Genomic DNA, 17,085 nt, shown 5'->3' with positions numbered 1-17,085 from the left:
GGGACTCTCCATTCATTTCTATGGGGAAAACTCTAATCCAAACGTGACGATCTTAACCCGTACCCAGCCCTAACCTTAACCATAAGTAATCAAACTAAATATGAGACTTTTCGACATTTTTAGTTTTTTGATTGTTTTCGCAAATTTTTGTGGGGACCTGAAAAATGGTCCCCACAGTGTCCAAATAACAGGTTTTTATCATATTATGGGGGAAATTTGGCCCATAACCCCCAATCACCCATAACCCCCAAAAACAGTCAGGCCTTGCTTTCTAAAAAAAAATGCATGTCACTTCGGATAATAGGGTTTGCTAAATAAATGCACTTCCTGCACATAAGAAATGACAGAGATACCTTTCATACGTCAGCTAAAAAATCCAACACTTTGCAGTACCAATCGACAACAGGAATCCGGTGTCGGTCCCAAAAGCTGCCACTCAAATCAGAGAGGGCACCTCAGCTCCTGGGGAGTCTCTCTCAAAGCAGGAGCTTCAGTCTGAGTATGTGGTCATCTTTAAAGACCTCAGAAGTAGGAAAGCAGGATTACCTCCAACCATCCATTTTCCAAACCACTTATCCTTCTGGGTCATGGGGGATCCGGAGCAATGGGCACAAGGCAGGGAATAACCCAGGATGGGGGGCCAGCCCATCACAGGGCACACTCACACACCATTCACTCACACATGCACACCAATGGGCAATTTTAGTAACTCCAATTAGCCTCAGCATGTCTTGGGACTGTGGAGGGAAACCGGAGTACCTGGAGGAACATGGGGAGAACATGCAAAACCCACACACAAGTAACCCAGGTGGAGACTTGAATCCTGGTTCCAGAGGTGTGAGACAACAGTGCTAACCACTGCACCACCATGCCGCCCCATTAAGATTACCAATGTGTCTAAATTAGCAAATGACCATTACGCATCTGCCCATACATCCAACCTGCAGCCACTTATCCAAGCCAGGGTTACCTATCCCAGGCAGCACAGGGTACAAGTCTGGGCTGCACCCTGGATGGGAGACCTTCACAGTAAATGCCGACTTAAATATTAACTTATGCAAGCTAACAATGGTAAGTTCTCTGATAGATGAAACTTCAATCAACTGAAATTAGTGGCCTGTTTAATTCTCCTCGGCAATACCTACTCACATGAAAAACATGTGAGTAAAAAACATTTGCTTTAATTTATAAATCTTCCAAGCAAGGTAATTACTCAGGCAGCTGAAGATATACAAACTGTTATGACATCGCTGAACCGCTTGAGTAACAGCTGAAAATGTGCCTATTAAATGACATGCAGTGGCAAGTAGATTGATTTCTCCCTGTTCATGCATTTCAAACAGCTGAAAGAGCTCATCAGCCAAAATGACTCCGTAATGATTTTGTTGACGGGGCCTAGCCGGGGGAGGGGGACACATGCGTGTACATGTGCAGCGAAAGCTTTTTATTGTTTTGTTTTGTTTGATAAACTGAAGTTCATTTGACTATCTGTACATGTGCTGGCCGAGTGCCAAGGAAGGCTGATGTATTTTGGCAGATTGGCTAGTTTAGACAGGAAGGCTAGCTTTTTATATTAATTAAGGCAGGAAGCTAAACTCCATACCCCGTGGACTGTGGCTATCCCCTACCCACAATGCCCACTGGGGGGGGCAGACAGCCTGAGGTGAAGTGACTCCACCGCTACCAACAGGGTGACAGCAGCCCGTCCTAATAAAGGTTTTATTTCCGTGCCTCACAGTTGGGGAGGGCCGGCAGCTAGGTGTCCTGATGTCTTACTCCTAATAACAAGCATGTGCATGACAGACAAACCGCTCGGCGCATTCCAAAAGCCGGTTCGTTTCCTGAGAACATTGAGTAACAGGCCTGTTGGCCCTTCTGCTCACATACGGTCCCAAGGGCACCGCTAGAGATTCCGGGCCCCATATCACATTGGACTTCCAATCCAGACCAATCCAATTATGCTCCAAATATTTTAGGGGCCTCCTGTTACTCAGGGGCCCTTTGAATCATCCTTATCCCTCCACAGCACCCCTGCGTAGTCCTAATAGATCAGGCCAGAGGCTGCCTCTGACAGACCACTCTCACATGCAGTCGCGTCTCGCGCTGCCAGTCCTCTGTGACACGATACGAAACCGTCCAGCATCATCTCAGTCGTTAACGACGTCAAAGGATGAGGTAACAGTCCGCGTGAGGGGAAGCATACGAGTAGTGGGCCCTGTATGCTTCTGGCATTCCCAGCCTGTATTTATAATAACATCTGGTCTGTGAGTACACACTGGAGTATTAAAGCTTGTCGGCAGGAAGCGGAGCACCTGAGCCAGGAACATCCATCAGGGAATAGAGCTGTTTCGCTTTCAGAACAGCGGGCGCCAAACCCACGCCTCCTCATCTGATCAGCGTGATGTACCTCCGTCCCCACATATAAACACCGCAAGCCTCCTTACTCAGATTACACAGCTTCCTTAATGAGCTGAAGAAGGCAATGCCAGGGAAACACTTCAGACGAACGATTTCCATTGCAGAATCGGGAGCGATGCGAAACGAAATCTGCAAAATCAACTTAATTAAAGTGAGGTACGACCGAAACGAAACTCGATCATGTTTATAAGCCTCTACACTTCAGTTATAACCAGTTCTGGTGATCCGAAGCTCAGTATTATTATCTGAAGACTACAGGTGAACCATCTGCTTTTAATATGCACGAGCACTATCATAGGAACCCAGGGAGAAATGCAGAAAAGCCTGCAGAATTACACAACAGCAACTCGTGTCTTTGTTTGTTTTGATCCAGGGAAACAAATGATTGATTTTAAAGGTTCTGGCATACCACGAGCCCATCTGGAGCCTCGCTGGCTTGGGGGGGGGGTGCGGAGGGGCTCTTTTGTTCTCCCTCCTTTCCTGTGCTGGCCCACCGCGGTCCCACCAGTGACAGCGCCTTGCCGCTTGCCAGCTGCGACTGCCAGTGCTCGCCCCCGACCACAGCGAGGCACCCGCGTTCGGACTGGCGCCGAAACATTTCCGAGGCCAGAGGGGATCCTGCCTGCATGTGCCAAGCCGGCCGTCGGGTCGTCGAGGCGTCAAGTACATGACGTGTCCCAGCCAGAGCCCCAAACGACATGCAGTTGGTCTCCAGGCACCTGTGTCCAGTCGCTTCTCGCTGTTTTATTCTGCCTATTTTTCAAAAAATTTCTTTTCCACATTCTTACTGCAATAAGAACCGGTTGCTGTTACTCAAACTGCCAGCAGAATGTAAATGACATTGCTATGGATGTTTCCACATGCAGTAAACACACACAGCTCTTAAGTGTGGTATATAGTCCCCTAAATTTAATAATTTAAAATAAATGATCCCCAGAATTCACTATGAAGTTGATTTGTAATAATTCGTAACAAAGGAATTCCCAGAGTATTACAGTATAACTGTTCTCTTTCTCTCTCTGCTACACACCCTGTCCAAGATTACCGGCTAGAAGATGGATGGATGAATGCATGCATGGATGGATGGATGGATATTCTCTCTTAAAGGAAGTTCCAGTGCAGAAAAACAGAGCTATCTTTGACACCTACACAGCTAAGCACTGCAGCAGGTGGCCTGTCATCTGGGATTTGCAGCGTCTTGTCGGATGTAAACATTCAACCACATGCCCTCCCACTCATCCTTCTCACCTTCCCCTGGCTAATCTGCACAACATCAAAGGAAGTAGAATCTTAATTTTGTTTTGCCAGATGCCGATGGGATACCAGCCACAATGGGGTACCAGCCACAATGGGGTACCAGCCACAATGGGATATGAGCCACAATGGGATACCAGCGACAATGGGGTACAAGAAACAATGGGGTACCAGTCACAATGGGATATGAGCCACAATGGGATACCAGCGACAATGGGGTACAAGAAACAATGGGGTACCAGTCACAATGGGATATGAGCCACAATGGGATATGAGCCACAATGGGATACCAGCGACAATGGGGTACCAGCCACAGTGGGATATGAGCCACAATGGGATACCAGCGATAATGGGGTACAAGAAACAATGGGGTACCAGTCACAATGGGATATGAGCCAGAATGGGATACCAGCGACAACGGGGTACCAGCCACAGTGGGATATGACCCAGAATGGGATACCAGTGACAACGGGGTACAAGAAACAATGGGGTACCAGTCACAATGGGATATGAGCCACAATGGGATACCAGCGACAATGGGGTACAAGAAACAATGGGGTACCAGTCACAATGGGATATGAGCCACAATTGGATATGAGCCACAATGGGATACCAGCGACAATGGGGTACCAGCCACAGTGGGATATGAGCCACAATGGGATACCAGCGATAATGGGGTACAAGAAACAATGGGGTACCAGTCACAATGGGATATGAGCCAGAATGGGATACCAGCGACAATGGGGTACCAGCCACAGTGGGATATGAGCCAGAATGGGATACCAGCGACAACGGGGTACCAGCCACAATGGGGTACCAGTCACAATGGGATATGAGCCAGAATGGGATACCAGCGACAACGGGGTACCAGCCACAATGGGGTACCAGTCACAATGGGATATGAGCCACAATGGGGTACCAGCCACAATGGTATACCAGCGACAATAGGATACCAGCCACAATGGTATACCAGCGACAATGGGGTACCCGCCACAATGGGATATCAGCGACAATGGGATACCAGCCACAATGGCATACCAGTGACAAATCGTACTGTCCAGGGCCCCCCCATTCAGCTCAGACAAGGAGAATATACTGGACAGGATTAACATTCTTCCTCCCCGCTTTTCCTTTTTTCACCAGCCTCTTTCCTTGGTGGATAAGTGACTTCATACTGAGGTCAAAGTATTTCCTAGGAAGACTGACTGGTTGCCAGAGGTCTGCTAATGAGGGCACCTGTAAATGTAGATCTTTTTGTCTCCACAGATATGTCCACTGAGAAGCAGAATTGCTGTGATTTTGCCAATGACCGTTTCTTTGTGAACACAGTGACACCTGACACTGCCATACAGCACTGTAGACACGCCCTTCTGCCTGACTCTTGCTCTTTTCTCTGCAGGCCATGTTCATGATCACACGCTGAAAAACGTATCCTTTACCAGCTACAATGGGCCCTGCTCTGTGCATTTGCATGTTCATTTTTCAGTCCTCAGCAAGAACATTGCTCCTGGAATGAAGGTCTAAGCCCACCTGTGTGACACACATGTCTTGATGCATGACACCCCTATCAGATAGTCACACAGACAGTCACCAAAGGGCATGTCACCTAAGTCCACTATTGTATGGGGGGGGGAAGTGCTTAGTTGTCATTGTTGACACACCATAACACACAACAACAAAGAGGGTCCTCTGCATTTCACCCACAGTAGGGCTCAGCTAATACAGCAGCCGGGAAGCAGTGCTTGGGGGCGGTACCTTGCTTAGGGTAACTCAGTGGTACTTTGCTGGTCGGGGATTCGAACCAGCAATCATTCGATGTCAAGTGTACATCCCTAAACATTAGGCCATCACTGGCTCAATTTGGTACCACCGCCACAAAACCAAGTATCAAACATCCATCCATCCATCTTCCAAACCGCTTATCCTACTGGGTCGCGGGGGGTCTGGACCCTATCCCAGAAGCTATGGGCACGAGGCAGGGAACAACCCAGGATGGGGGGCCAGCCCAACGCAGGGCACATTCACACACCATGCATGCAATTTAGCAAGTCCCATTAGCCTCAGCATGTTTTTGGACTGTGGGGGGAAACCGGAGTACCCGGAGGAAACCCCACGATGACATGGGGAGAACATGCAAACTCCACACACATGTGACCCAAGCGGAGACTCGAACCCGGGTCCCAGAGGTGTGAGGCAACAGTGCTAACCACTGCACCATCATGCCGCCCAAGTATCAAACAACTAAGTCAAGATTTAGGACAAATTAAACGAGAGTATTTCCAGCCTTCAGAATCCCCCCCCATTTTAAGTATAAACAGCTGTACAGCTGTTTTACCTATAGATCTACATTTACGCAAACATGTAGACTCTCCTGTAAGCAAATTTGCTCAATTCACTTGTGTAAATTATCAAATTGGACATTGCATACGATTCTGTGTTGTTTATGATGCTGAGATTCTGACACATACATTCAATATGCAGACTTCTTTAGGAGTGTTATAAAAAATGTAACAAATCAAACACTGCTACTAAAAGATGTGCTGCTCTGCTCAGTGTATATTTATTAGCATATACAGGGCATAAAAGCAGGTGGATCTCAAAATGCCAACTTATCCTCTGACACACACTTGGGAAAGCATATTGTATTAAGTTCTGGGAGTATTTCTTGTGCTAAGTGAACAGCAAAATATAGCCAGATGTTAATACACACCCTAGCACTCCATCAAACGCACACACATATATGGCTCTGCTCTTCTCCTTTGCCTCCCTTTATGGTCTCTCCAAAGTCTCCAAAACAGTGTAAGGGTCCAAAACGAAACACGGTCCAAAATCTTCGGCCAATGGAATGCCGCGCCATTCCAATCCACCCAAAGGTATCCGGCCAACGTCTCGCATCTCCCCAGAACCCACACAGCATCAGAGTACAGAAGCAGCACAGGTGACCGGAAGTTGAAGATATCTGAGAAGAAGCCTGGCATCATGCATCAGCGTCTTCCTGCCCCAGGTCTCGGCACGGAGATCGCACCTCTTCGCCTCTAACCCTACAGAGCGGGACACTGGCAAGTCTACGAACATCTGAGTTCCATTACGTCTAACTGCTCCTGTGCGTTGTTCTCCTGAGTTTCTTCCAGAGCCAGATTGAGGTTTCGGCATTTGTGCGACCCAGACACTCAGACTCTACTGAGCATCCAAACCACAGGGAAGACATGGAACGCATGGCCAAGTAGCCAGGCCACTGGAACCTATTAGCGGTACATTACTGCACAACCCAGGCATAACTGCCATGCAGAACTGAATCTCGCTGAGCCCAGCCTCACATATACGCATCATATGAATGAACAGATTTGGTTGTCTTTCAATGAGGCCCCGTGAAATGCAGATATCTCTGCTACACACAGCATTATACAGGATTTAAAAGCCATCTGTTGGCAATGAAATGAATGCAATCTGTCTGGTTTTAACCACCAGCTCTTGGCCTTGACCGTGCTCTTGACATTGTTTTTATCAGTAAATTTAACAAGACAGTACCACACAATCAAAACATAATCCCATGTAGGGATAATCCAGAGGACAAATGTCATGTTCTCCCAGTATGAACTGGAACACCCACTGTTTTGTTGGATGCACTGACAACAGAACTTGGCAGTCAGTAAAACTGCATACAACTTAACATCAAAATTGAAAGTCAAAATGCCCTAAAACTAGTATAATCATGAGTAACCATCCTTATGCAAGAATGGATAGAACAGAATACAGTCTGGACGGGACAGCGTTCACATGCAGATGCAAAACCACATGACAACTGTGTTACTTTGGTCTGCAGGGGGAAACTAGCTTATGCAGAGAGAAATCAGAGCTCTTTCTCACACACATGCACACAGATGGATACAGATGTACTGAGGATCAAGGCGCCAACTGTATTATTGTGCGTAAAGAGATAAAAAATAAATAAATAAATAAATAGAGAGCCAATTGCATGCTATTCCCCCAATGGACAGCTAAGGGGCTGAATCTGGCATCAATGGAAAGGAGCCTGGGAATGAAGCAACAGCACTGTGAGCGTATGACAGTGTGTATGCTGAACACCACCTATCCTGACTTATCAAGTAAATAAATACAATGCAAACAGTTTTTAGAGAAGAAAAAAATGAAATAGTCCTGAAATACACCCTGTCCTTAATTTACCCAGAGTAATTCGACACAGTTTATTCTTTAATAAGGCTATAAATAATTTACAAACAGCCCAACAAAATGTTTCAGCTCTTTACAATGTGGGTTTCAACTTTCATTTCATCTTGCCTCTGTAAACCAAAGCAACACGCATCAGGAAGTTTCCTGCCAGGCGGTAGTGGACTGTAGACGGTAATCGCTGAGAATATCTTCACCAATAAAAGGACAGGAACTTCCCCTGTCCTGCCTTACTTTTAGGACAATTGCATTGAAGTGGCCCAACTGACCTTCACATCCCATGGGATGAACAGCTGCACCTATAATGCCCATTCATGAGCTCGATACCACTGGACATTTGGTAGCAATTCCACTTAAGACCCTGGTGAAACAATATAAGAGCACTTCTTTGCCAAGAATGTGAACCAACCTTATATGAAAATATGGTATAATTTATATATAATCATGTAGGGACGAGTCTCTTGGGAACTGGGAAGGTTGTGTCACACTTACTCACAGACCAATAAACATACTGTCTGACTTACATGTACATAACAAATTAACAATCTCTTCAGAACAAGGGAGCTTTATGACAGAACCACCTCAGAAGTGGCCCAAGTTCAGTCTGCCCACACTGCTGAGATAATGAAGTGGTTTTGTATTAGAGCTGAGCTAGCAGACTCTGACCTCAGCCCCACTTTATATCGCTTTAAAGCAGAGCTCTAATCGTTTCACTATTGAGTAAAAATAGAAACATTCCAACAGAAACGTGGTTTCTGGACGGTTCCATAACAACGTTGTGCAATCCTTAATCTTTATTTAAACGCTTTTGCCTTAAGATTGGGGCTGGAGCTGAGAATGGAACAACTGATTCATCGGTTGGTTCTTCCCTCAAGATGATACCCCTCAGTATTGCACATCCTAACCACTCCTGGTTTCATAAATCCTAAGCACTGAGGTGGGCATGGGGGGGGCGCTGAGGAGTGAAGATCTAGGTGAATTTCCTCACGGACCAACAGGAGTGTACAGTTTAAATACATCTCCGGTCTGACCAACAGGGATTTAGGATCTAGACACAATCCTTATACCTCTTCCCTTGTGTTTCAAATGTGTTTCAAACCATATGATAGTCCAGTATATTGGTCTCGCCTTTTCTGCTTATTTTGTTCTAGACTATTATTTATGTCCCAATAGTCTTTACTCCCCAGATGCAAAGCATTTCATAAACAGTAAAGATGTTGTTCATGTGCGTTTAAACATATATTCAAAGATAATTCAAAGTACAATTAAAAAAAAGGTTCAAGAAAAATAACTAGCCTAGCCCGTTTTGCAGATTCCACAGAACCATTTCACAATATGCAGAACTGCTTTGTTGGAGTCGTCTACTTTATAAATACGTGTTAGCAGTGGGGTTCCCTGAGCTGCCAGCCAGTTCACACTGCAAAAGGCCACACGCAGACACACACACAGCACATTTATCACTGACAAAGCCCTAAATACTCTGTATTGCTCTGTGCCTTATTTAGCTTCCCTTTGGCCCAAGGATCATATTTCTACAAATGAGCTCATCTCCCTCGCAGAGCTTTCAGTTCTAACTACATTCACATGCACCATCCGAAAATGGCAAAACAAACCATCACATCTGTCACATTCTATCAGTTTTACTCTCAGCTCCTTATGACACAGCAGTACTGTTTTATAGCTTAAATAGCAATGCCTGTATGTGGCATGTATTCTTTCACTCAGTTTCTATGTGTCTGACAGTCAGTGGGTGTCTTTTGAGTGCTGAGTCAGGCCTTAGTGTTATTAAGGCTAGGGGAATTACCTGTGATCTCTATTTATGAAGGTCTCACTCCTCACTCTTGATTTAGATTGTTACAAATAACTCTTATAAGAGCTAATTTGTTCATTTACACGGTTAATTAGTACATCACAAAAAAACATGCATATACAACAATGTAAATTTATTAAGTCAGTTGGAATGTCATTCTCTTGCCTGTATATGGACTTAAGCTCTGAGTGGTTTCTTACCATGGCGGTATAGTATTCGAGCCAATGCGTCAATGCAAACCAGTCCGCAAGGGGTGTTTATTTAGTCCCTGTGGGATGCCACATGGCTCAGATACCTTCACCAAACTGACACATTACCAAGCGGGGTAGAAAAGACAACCCAAAATCCCGACGCAATGCAGCGCCCTGAAAGAGCAACTTCACGTCTTCTCACTAAGCATGAGAATGTGCATCCACTGCTAGGAACCATGACGACCATGGTCACATCTCATGAAAAACACGTTCAAGGTCAGGAAGGAAGAATGTGCGTTCACCTCAACAATAGTCCTTTGAGTCTTTTTTGATTTATAGGTAGGTGAGGGGTCTAATTCCACAGACATTCTCTGATGGATATGAAAAAGAAAAGCCTCCTGACCTCAGGTGAGGACTTACAGGCAACTCAGAGACCCATGATGAAACCTCAGGTCAAGGCTGAGGACCTTTCAAGCCTTAATTCAGACCACTGACTCCAAGAAATGACTTAGCCACTGAAGGAGGAATCTGTGGAATTTTCAACAAGCCCTGCCTTGACTTAATCCATTACCTCGTGCCAACAGGAACATTGTCACGTGTGTGATAAGCGTATGTTGCACATCGGCACCAAACAAAGCAGGGACTGAGCCAGCGGCTTCGAGCTGGGGTGGGGGGGGGGGGGGTGCAGGAGATTAAGCTGTGTGCTCTAAGAGCATCTTTGGGCTATTTTATTATCCATGACACAAAGTGTTCCTTTATGGCAGTACAAAAAGGAACAATATAAATCTTAGGACTTGAAAAGGAAAGGTGTGAGATAAAGGCTGTCATCTGAAGGATTATAGCTCATTTGAAATGACTCTGACCATCAGATCTCACATGCTGACCTCAGCTATAATAATGCCACCAATCACAGTGTAAAATTATACACTCTGGAGTCCCTGCATCTCTCAAGAGCCTGACTCACTTAGACTCCTTCCCTTATGCCAGTGACTCCCAATGCAGTACTCGGGGACCCCAAAAGTGTGGACTGTGTGACAGGGAGCTCAGAGGGAGGTCTGGGCCTGAGGACTGTGGCCCGGCTGTGGGTCTCCGAGGACTGTACTGGAAAACACTGCCTTTTGCTATAGAGATAAGGATACAAAATTGCCTTTTCACTATAATGCACTGGCTGAAACAGAATTGCAGTTTCAACTTTTCCTGTTAGCAGATACATGACGTGATACAAGAGTCTATCTCACTGCCCAATTCCCGAAGCCTGTTCAAACTAGACTCTAGGAGTGTGAGCGATTAAAAAACCCAACCATAAATCAACAGAGAACCTGCAATTAATAACAGCAATGGCGATGATGTTCCAGTGCTGTTTCTTGCACTTGCCAAAAATATGTCTTTGAAATTACGATCGTGTTGTTCTGCTGTTAAACAACATTGCTGGATGCATACGAAGAGCTGGTTTCCTGCCTTTGGAGGAGACATAAAGGATCTCAACCGTCAAATTGACATATTTATACATACATAAACAATACATGTGTATATATTGTACTTATAAATGGGGTATTCAAACGTATAACCAAACATATAAACAAATATTGTCTATAATATATAAACAAATTTTGACTATAAATATTGCCTGAGGAACTCATGAGAGTCATGAGAGACTGTACTGGCTTGTTATTGTTTTTTGCAGTTTTTTACCATTAAATAAAAGCCTCACCATCAGTTAATCGCATCTACCAAGAAAGCCAAACCAAAAACACCAGCCAAACACGGCCATGACCAGAGTCAAGATGTGAATGAAATCACTCTGTACTTTGCCTTTAACCGTAGCCACCGTGTTTCAGCCAGTTTGTAAAGGAGAGCCTTCTAGAGCTGGAAACATTCCTATATCTGGATTTAGCATTAACTTTTGATCAGGAACCTTCAGAAACAGCCAAGTTCAAGCACAAATAGAAGAAATCCATTAATCCTTTGGAAAATTAATTAAGAGGGCATGCTATCTTCCAAGCCTTTCTTAATCAAAAAAAGAAACAAAACTATATTTTAATTTGAAATTAAATAGCATTTTATTTTACAATCCATGCTCTGCCAGAAGACAAAAAAAACATCTGGACTGAGGTTCCTCTGGAACAAACACACAGCACAATGGCACATATCAGATCCAGATGTGTATGAAATGAGACTGTGGCATAGAGGATGGCCAGTGCCTCTTTGGGTTATGTTTCCCTGCTAAAAAAAAAAAAGGGAAAGTGGATAATTGACCATCCTATCAAATTCCTCCAAATGCACTGATGCTAAGCCTATCAGAGAGACCGTCCCCTCCTATACAAGGTATTCAAAGAATGTTTTCCAAGTATATCTGACGAAAGGATATGGTCTGGCATTGAATTCTCCAGTGCGTCAGAGCATTTCTGTTAGAAAAGGACACTACCGGGTTGTGTTGTCTCTTTTATTTACAACATTTGAATAGTAATCCATAAAACCACACTAAAAGCCATAAAATATTCGTTAGCTATGTCATAGATATCAGCTATGCAAACTAAACTGACCCGGGCCAACTCTGATCCTGGCCAAGAGGATACATACAAAGCAAGTACTGTGAGACTCTGCTCCCTTACTGATGTGCGATGTGAGGAAGACATCGCAGAGAAGGGTTTACGTTACACTGGGGAAGCGAGAACTACGAGCATCTCTGCCTGATTTCTGCAACTCATCAAAAGCTGCATTCATTTTACACTGCATGCCAATAAACAGCAGTCATGGGGGAGAAGCATGGCGTCGCATTTTATCAGCATACTGAATGTTCCAAGCAGTACCCCCCCCCACCCCCCCACACTGATTTCATCATGGCATTTACCTTATATAGCTATACAATCAAGCATGTTATCCTGTACCAGATCTTAAGGGGAATGGATATTTTGTCAAATCGGTCCCTCTGCACCTTTAAATTAAATTCCGGGAATTCTTCCTTGCAATAGAAGCCATGCTGTTGTTGCAGGCATGAATACGCTCTAATGTCCTGCATGCAGGTGGCTGCTCAACCCTCTTTGACATCAGCACCGCTCAGCACTGCTGGGAAAGTCAGACCTGGGTAGAGATACTGATGACGTTAGAGCTTCACTTTGCAGTGACTCTGAAACAGACCAGGTGTCATCCCCTAGGGACTGCTACTCTTACTATCCGCTCTACAGGAAGATAAAAAGAGAAAGCGCCCCCTCTTGCTAGCCCTGAGTATTGCATGTGTGCCATCCATTAAATACCCAGTAAAGTGTTGTCTATTTTACCAATCAATAATTCTGAATTGAAGAGGATTGGTAACCCACTGACCACACAACCTTACACAACTCCAGTATTTACCAGTTGAAATGTAATTACTTCTATAACAAATGTATGTTTAGCTCAATTGACTTACAGCAAAGAGTTATCTATCATTTGCAAAATAAAAATGACCATGACACAGAATATTCATAATATTGGTATATAAATCTTTATAAGGGAAATCTATAAATATCATCTACATAGTTACCTAATCAAAGCTGTTTATATGACTCAGGTTTCTGACATGTTTTTCATGTAGAATCATCAAATAATTTCCCTACACATTCTGGCTTCCTGCCAGTCAATTTAAACAAATTCCATGAATGATATATAACAGTAGTTTCTACTCAGAAGGACCATCATATAATTCTGACATATCTAATTTCACGTCCAGTTGCACACACTTTACAAACAAAACAAGAATTATATCATGAGAATACCTCCGAAATACCTCCAGTCAGATACATACTGTGCTTGATTTTTGTCAACCCCTCAATTCTAGATTTCCGTTTTTATTAAAAATTAAACTTATTGTTTAATGTTTCTTGCCAGTGCCAACAGGCAACCAGAAATGCAAGATATTTAGCCAAGTGCATGCTTAGGCTTATCTATCTATCTGTCTATCTATCTATCTATCTATCTATCCATCCATCCATCCATCCATCTATTAATGTACCTATGTTCTTCCTCGTTTTGTTATGCTCTGGGCAGAAGAAGCCATATGGGCTGAAGGGATTTTGGTCTGAAAAAGGAAATTGCTTTATATTTCTCAATAATTAATGTCAAATCACTTAACAGTACATATCTCTGAAAGACAGAAGATAATTCCTTTTGAATTAACTGTCAATAAAACTTCTGTGTTTTCAGGAGTTCTTCAGTTCTTGGTTGGGACAGTGTAATGCATTTAAGCACTTAACCACAAGCGTATAACCACACTATGTTCTCTTTAAACATTAGATATCTATACTACAAAGCATCCTCGCAAGACAGTGACCACTTCCCTGTATAATCTGCCCACACAGTACATGTTCAGATGTCTGAATTCAAGTAGTAGTCAGGGGTCATTGATTACAAGTGGCGATTTTCCCCAATAATTCCTTCCAAAATATCCAGCCGCATTCAAGGAGTTTGAAGTTTTGAGAGATCCGTCTGGAGGTCCATTTCACTTTTACCTTTCGTCTGGCCACCAGACATTAAAATGCCAAGTTCTGACCAGCAGCTACCAATTTCAACAACTGCAGCAAAAAGAAGCTCTCTTCCAAGACAAAAGCATACAGGAGAATCCAAAACATCTCATTTCCAGGTAAGAGATCCTGAAGATGCTCTTGTTAATGGGACACTTACATTTCAGCAAAATTATATGGTGCACATTACATGCATATAAATTGCCGGAACTAAGGCAAAAGTGCTCAAAAACGCAGTAAAATTAAGTACATAAGAAGATGTGATAACGTGTATTCATCTCGGATAAAGTTCCGAAGTACCAAAATGACATTTCTTTAGCATGCCATCTAATTTATCTAGCTCAGTAGCTGATATAAAACAGAAGGGATCTAATCTTTTATTGAATTATTACTTTAAAAATCCCGTATTATTAACTGTATTAATAACCGTATTATTTATATTTGACGGGACTAGATTCTCTATGAACAATCGGTACCATCGGTGGCGCAGGATTCTTAATTTCTGTGCGTTCATGAAACTAAAATGGAAACGGGACTATTATTGCACCCAAGAAAATAAACAAACGCATAATGAACCTAAATGAAAATCTATGTATAGTTTCATCTATTGTTTAGACATTAAACACAACAAATCAGGTTGAACCGAAATACCTCCAGTCAGATACATACTCTTTGTTAATGAACTTAGAAAAGCTCAATTTGATCTGCTTTAAGGCCAAAGTTTTCATTTATTGTTATTTTATTGTTCTTAAAAAGATAACAATGTACAACGTAGCCTACACAAAGTAATGCATCTGCAAAATCGAAAAAGGCAACTTAAAACTAGTTGCCTCGGGGTACGCTGGTACTAGGTAGTAGGATTTGCACCATGAACAGACACGGGACCAGAAAAGAGGAATATACTTTTGCTGCTATTGGACATTGCATTTTAAAAACAAAGTTTAGAAGATCGTCAAGTCGTTGATCTTACGGAACCACTTACCTGAGCTGACTTGCAAAGTTACAGAAAGAATGGCTATTAATAAAATTACATATAGGTCTTTCCACCGTTTTATTTTCCATCTTATATGGGTATCCATGACCACCGATAATGTCCCCGGCGGTGATAACGTATACTTAAAGTAAGGAGACAACTTCAGATGATGAAAGAATTCGCAACCAAAATCCAAAAACGGGGGGAAATATTATTTGGATGCAGCCATAAGTTTGCAGCCTGGATTCCGTTACTGCGTCAGTTCATGGATGGGACACCCTTTTCTGCACTCGCCCTCTCTTCTTCTGGCTGTGATCATAAGTGATGTCCCTTCCCCGTCTCCGCAACTGGAGGCTCCTGCAAATAATAGGGGGAAAAGTTTTGTGGAGATTAGAAAGCTGCCAAGAAAGCGGGGCCAATCAGAGCAGCCGACACGGCACGGAGGCGTTTCTCATTGGATGGCGCCCGTGGAAGCGAAAAGTTTGCTGGAAGTTCTCAGCCTCCGCGACTGCTCCTCCTCACCTCCCCGTCCCCTACCCACACCGGTCCTTATTAGAAAGCTGCCGGTAAAACCCGTCTCTACCCCGGCCAGTCACGTTAATGTTCCTCGAAAGAGGCGTTACGACTGGCAGAAGCGCCAAGTTCGTATCAAGAGTATTGTTAAGCGCATATCATATTACGTTTCACATGCCTTTGGAGCTAAATAAAGACCTAGATTTTCGCATTTACTAAAAATAACGAGATAAAGATGCAAAACGAATATAAGCATATTTATGCAAATAAAAAGACTGAAGCGCGACCTCTGATTTGCTTACATTTTTGCAACTTAATTATTAAGTTATATAACCGTAATCTAGGTATATTAGGCTTCCATTGCCATTGTAAATTTTTATGATAAAGATTTCAATGCAGAAGACACACGTTCCACTGCCCATCCTTCTATCTCCTTATCAGTTATGATGAGCCACTCTGTACAGCCCGCAGACTCTACAATACTATGGAGACAATGGAGGGTAACCGTGTACAGCTAACAACCCCACAATGAGCTAATAATTAAAAGTAAACGCAGTTTAAATGTACATGTTTTTTAAAAAGGACCTTAAGGGTTTGCTGCGAAGACCAAAAAGTGCTCAATCCACTCCACCGCAGTTGTAATGACTCCCCCAGCTCCTGCTCACACCAGAAGGAGGTTCAGCCGTAACACATGACGAAAAGGGCTAGAGCAGAGAAAACATCCCAAGTGCCAATCCCTCATTACCTCCACATGGAAGTTACTGAAGGCTCCGAAGACTGGAAACTGCTTTAATAGCGTTTGCTTCCTGCACGTGCTCCCGTGCTTTCCACTACCGTGAAAAAAGACCCTTACTAAGCTCAGAAAAGTTTTGTGCAAAAACAATCTTTTGCGTAGAAGAAAGCATTTATAAAAAAAAACAAATGGAGGATAATGTACGCAACCAAACTTGTAAATGACAAAGAGTAATAAATAAAGGTTTTGGGCACATAAATGTTATCACGTAAACTCTACACCACCGCCTTCTGGCAGACTCCATTTGGAAAATCAAACAAACGCGGATTCCGGCGTATGTAACATTATTCTTCTAGTAAGATGGTGAAATATAGAAAAGTTTAATGGAAACTGGATTAGACGTTGGATACATATTGACACGATGTATTAATTTTTACATTTACTCGGCACATTTTTCAATGTATCCTGACCCAGTACCTTTTTTTTTTCAAAACCAAGTTAATAATAAT

At 43.4% G+C, this 17,085-nt stretch overlaps 1 protein-coding gene across 2 annotated transcripts in view; it reads right to left on the bottom strand.

The window, feature by feature from the left end:
* LOC125712952 (collagen alpha-1(V) chain-like) overlaps nucleotides 1–15,687 on the bottom strand; it is an 80,641-nt gene extending 64,954 nt beyond the window's left edge. For both annotated transcript variants that reach the window (XM_048983593.1, XM_048983601.1), the window contains exon 1: nucleotides 15,340–15,687. In XM_048983593.1, the coding sequence (XP_048839550.1) occupies nucleotides 15,340–15,436 (97 nt within the window). In that variant the 5' untranslated portion in view covers nucleotides 15,437–15,687. The remainder of the gene's footprint in view (nucleotides 1–15,339) is intronic.
* Between the last annotated feature and the right edge of the window lie 1,398 nt (nucleotides 15,688–17,085).

Source organism: Brienomyrus brachyistius, chromosome 2 (genome assembly GCF_023856365.1).
Source record: "Brienomyrus brachyistius isolate T26 chromosome 2, BBRACH_0.4, whole genome shotgun sequence".
In the NCBI taxonomy this organism is placed as follows: Eukaryota; Metazoa; Chordata; class Actinopteri; order Osteoglossiformes; family Mormyridae; genus Brienomyrus; species Brienomyrus brachyistius.
Note: the sequence above shows the minus strand (reverse complement) of the source record. Positions and strands in the feature narration are given on the sequence as shown.